Source organism: Trichechus manatus, unplaced genomic scaffold, assembly GCF_000243295.1.
Source record: "Trichechus manatus latirostris isolate Lorelei unplaced genomic scaffold, TriManLat1.0 scaffold00057, whole genome shotgun sequence".
NCBI classification, from domain to species: domain Eukaryota; kingdom Metazoa; phylum Chordata; class Mammalia; order Sirenia; family Trichechidae; genus Trichechus; species Trichechus manatus.
The window spans coordinates 8,912,180-8,915,234 of NW_004443993.1; the positions used below are offsets into that span (position 1 = coordinate 8,912,180).

General features: G+C 47.9%; 1 protein-coding gene across 1 annotated transcript in view; it reads right to left on the bottom strand.

Moving 5' to 3' along the window:
• Positions 1-323: 323 nt before the first annotated feature.
• Positions 324-3,055, bottom strand: part of CD70 (CD70 molecule) — a 3,604-nt gene continuing 872 nt past the window's right edge. The window contains exons 3-4 of the mRNA XM_004378621.1: positions 2,768-2,801; positions 324-709 (exon numbers count right to left, since the gene is read on the bottom strand). Of these exons, the coding sequence (XP_004378678.1) occupies positions 324-709; positions 2,768-2,801 (420 nt within the window). The remainder of the gene's footprint in view (positions 710-2,767; positions 2,802-3,055) is intronic.

The following is a 3,055-nucleotide window of genomic DNA, read 5'->3' on the forward strand; positions in this document are numbered from 1 at the left end:
AAAACAGCCCAGCTAATGCACTCCCAAGTTTCTGACCCACAGAAACTGTGAGATAATAAATGTTTATTGTTATTTTAAGCCACTAAGTAATTTGTTATGCAACAATAAATAACAAGTACCAAAAAAAAGTTAGCAAACTTGAACGAGAACTGGAACAGAAAAAATTACGGTCGGAAGCCTGGTGTTAAAGCTACCCACATGTAATATTTCTGTTATAGCAGCAATAGGTAACTAAAATTCAAACAAAGGAGTAAGGAATGACAAGGGAAAACGGAAAACTCCTCCTCCCATCTGGGCTTCTGAGGATGCCAAGAGGGTAGTGGTCAGGGGTGCACCCACTGAACCCCGAAGAAGGTATCATCAGCGTTGCGGGAGGCCTGCAGCGGCACAGTGAGGTTGGTGCAGAGTGTGTCGCCCTGGGCCAGGGGTGTCAGGCGCTGGGAGGCAACAGTGCAGCCGAGGTAGAAGTTGAGACGCAGCAGGCTGACACGGCGGGTGGCGGGGGCACAGATGCCCACAGCCAGGGTGGCCTCTCGGGGTGTGGTGGTCCGCGTGGATGAGCAGTTGGCCAGTGTCACCTGGATGTGTAGCTTGTAGATGCCATCGCGTTGGACACACAGCTGCCCATTGTCCAGCATGGGTCCATGCAGGAAGGAGCGGCCCAGTGCTGGGCCTGCCTGCCAGTGCAGCCGAGGGTCCTGCTGCAGGCCTGGGGGCGGAGAGGTGGGGATGGAAGGATGGAGGTTTAGGAAAACTGAGGGACAAGCAGGCATAGGAACAGTGGGGTAGAGGTATAGGGCATCAGAGAGATAAAGGGACAGAGGGTCAGAGATCCAAAGGGTGAGAGCGAAAGTAACAGTAAGAGAGACAGAGAAAGAGATGGCAACTGGAAGTCATAGAGACAGAGGGATAGAGGGTCAAAGAGTCAAAGGTTCAGAGACAAGAGAAACGGATGTTACAGATACAGAGGGACAGGTGAGACATCCAAAAGGTTAGAGAGACAAACGGAGAAAGAGAAATAGAAAGAGAAGGGTGGAAAGGAAGGGAGGAAAGAAAAAAAGAAGGAAAGAAGGAAGGAAGAGGAAGAAAGAGAGAGAGAGAAAGAAGAGAGAGGAAACGGGAGTAATAAGAGATAGTGGGATAGAGGGTCAGTGAGCCAGAAGCCAGAGAAGGGAGACAGGAAGTGGGGATCACAGGGACAGTGGAATAGAGGTATTGAGCGTCGGAGAGAGAGAGAGGATAGAAGGTAGAAATTCAAAATGTAAAAGAGAGAGGAAGTGGAAGTCATAGAGACAGAAGGGAAAGACCCAAAGGAGGAGGCAGGAGAGAGACTGAGGAACAGGAGTGCCTCCATGATAAAATGGAATGGACACAACTCCCAAACTTCCAGGGACTTGGACCTCTGGAAATGAGTGTGGAAGCAGAGGAAAAAGAGGGTTAGAGAGAGGCTGGGAAGGAAGGGAGTTCTTCCCACAGACAGCCCAATGTCCCTTCTCTCCTTCAGGGCTCTGCTCCAATGCCACTGTCTCAGGGAGCCTTCTCTGTGACTCTATTTTATTTTCTTTCTTTCTTTTTCTTTTTTTATTGTGCTTTAGGTGAAGGTTTACAGAGCAAATTAGTTTTTCATTAAACAATTAATATTTATATTGTTTTGTGACATTGGTTGCCAACCCTGTGACATGTCAGCACTCTCCCCTTCTTGACCTTGCTGTCCCCATTTCCATTCATCCAGCTTTCCTGTCCCCTCCTGCCTTCTCGTCCTTGCCCCTGGGCTGGTGTGCCCGTTTAGTCTCGTATACACGGTTGAGCTACTTGTATTATTGATTGTTTTATTGGCCTGTCTAATCATTGGCTGAAGGGGGAACCTCAGAATGACTTCAGTACTGAGTTTAAAGGATGTCTGAGGGCCATACTCTTGGGGTTTCTCCAGTCTCTACCAGACCAGTAAGCCTGGTCTTTTTTTTTTTTTTTTGTGAGTTTGAATTTTGTTCTACATTTTTCTGCAGCTCTGTCCATGTCCCTCTATTGCGATCCCTGTCAAAACAGTTGGTGGTGGTAGCCGGGCACCATCTAGTTGTGCTGGACTCAGTAATGAATGTTTCCATTTTAAATCGTAGCCTCCGACCCTGCTATGCCTGATCCTTCTCCCTTGCTTTGTCTTCTCCAAAACATATTGTGTGCATGATTTACTATACTTGAGGTGCTACGCATTTCACTCAGTCATTTTGATTCCGACACATAGTGACCCCATGTGACAGAGCAGAACTGCCCCACAGGGTTTCCTAGGCTGTAATCTTTCCAGAAGCAGATCAACAGGTCTTTCTTCCACAGAGCCACCCGTGTGTTCAAACCACCAACCTTTTGGTTACCAGCCGAGCACTTAACTGTTGTGCCACCAGGGCTCCATATAGCGATCACTATTACTAGGGTAGCAGTTTTAGTTATTTTTGGCTCTTCTAAGGAAGAAGTTAAAATGTGAGGAAATTTCAGAAGTAAGATAGCATACAGCCAGGAACACACTGCCTCCCTTCTCTTCCTTCCTTCCTTTTATTCCCTTCTGTCTTTCCTTTTTTCATTCTTTCCTTCTTTCTTCCTTGCCTCCCTCCTCCCTCCATTTATTTCCTTTTTTTTCTTCCTTTTTTCTCTCTCCCCCTCCCTCCTTCCTTCCCTCCCTTTCTTTTTTCCTTCCTTTCCCTCCTTCCCTCATCTCCTCCCTCCCTCCCTCTTCCTCCCTCTCTCTCTCACACACAACCCTGCCTTGTGTTACCTGTGTGATTTAACTGGAGCTCAGCTATGTCCCACTGGAAGAAAAGACCAGAAAGAAAGACAGTTACGCAAGTGCTGGGGTTTTCAGTGCCCCCCCACCCAAGACAGGAAGTCTCTTCTCTCTGCCCACCCTCATCCCCACCCCTCATCCCATAGGGCTTGTGTGTGACTTTTTAAAAGATAAAGATCTCAATGAGGAAGTAGGGTTGAAGCAGCAGGGAGCATGAAGATGATAGTAAGACCTTCAAAGGAACTTCCTAGTTTCCTGGATCTACGGGGGGGGGGGGGG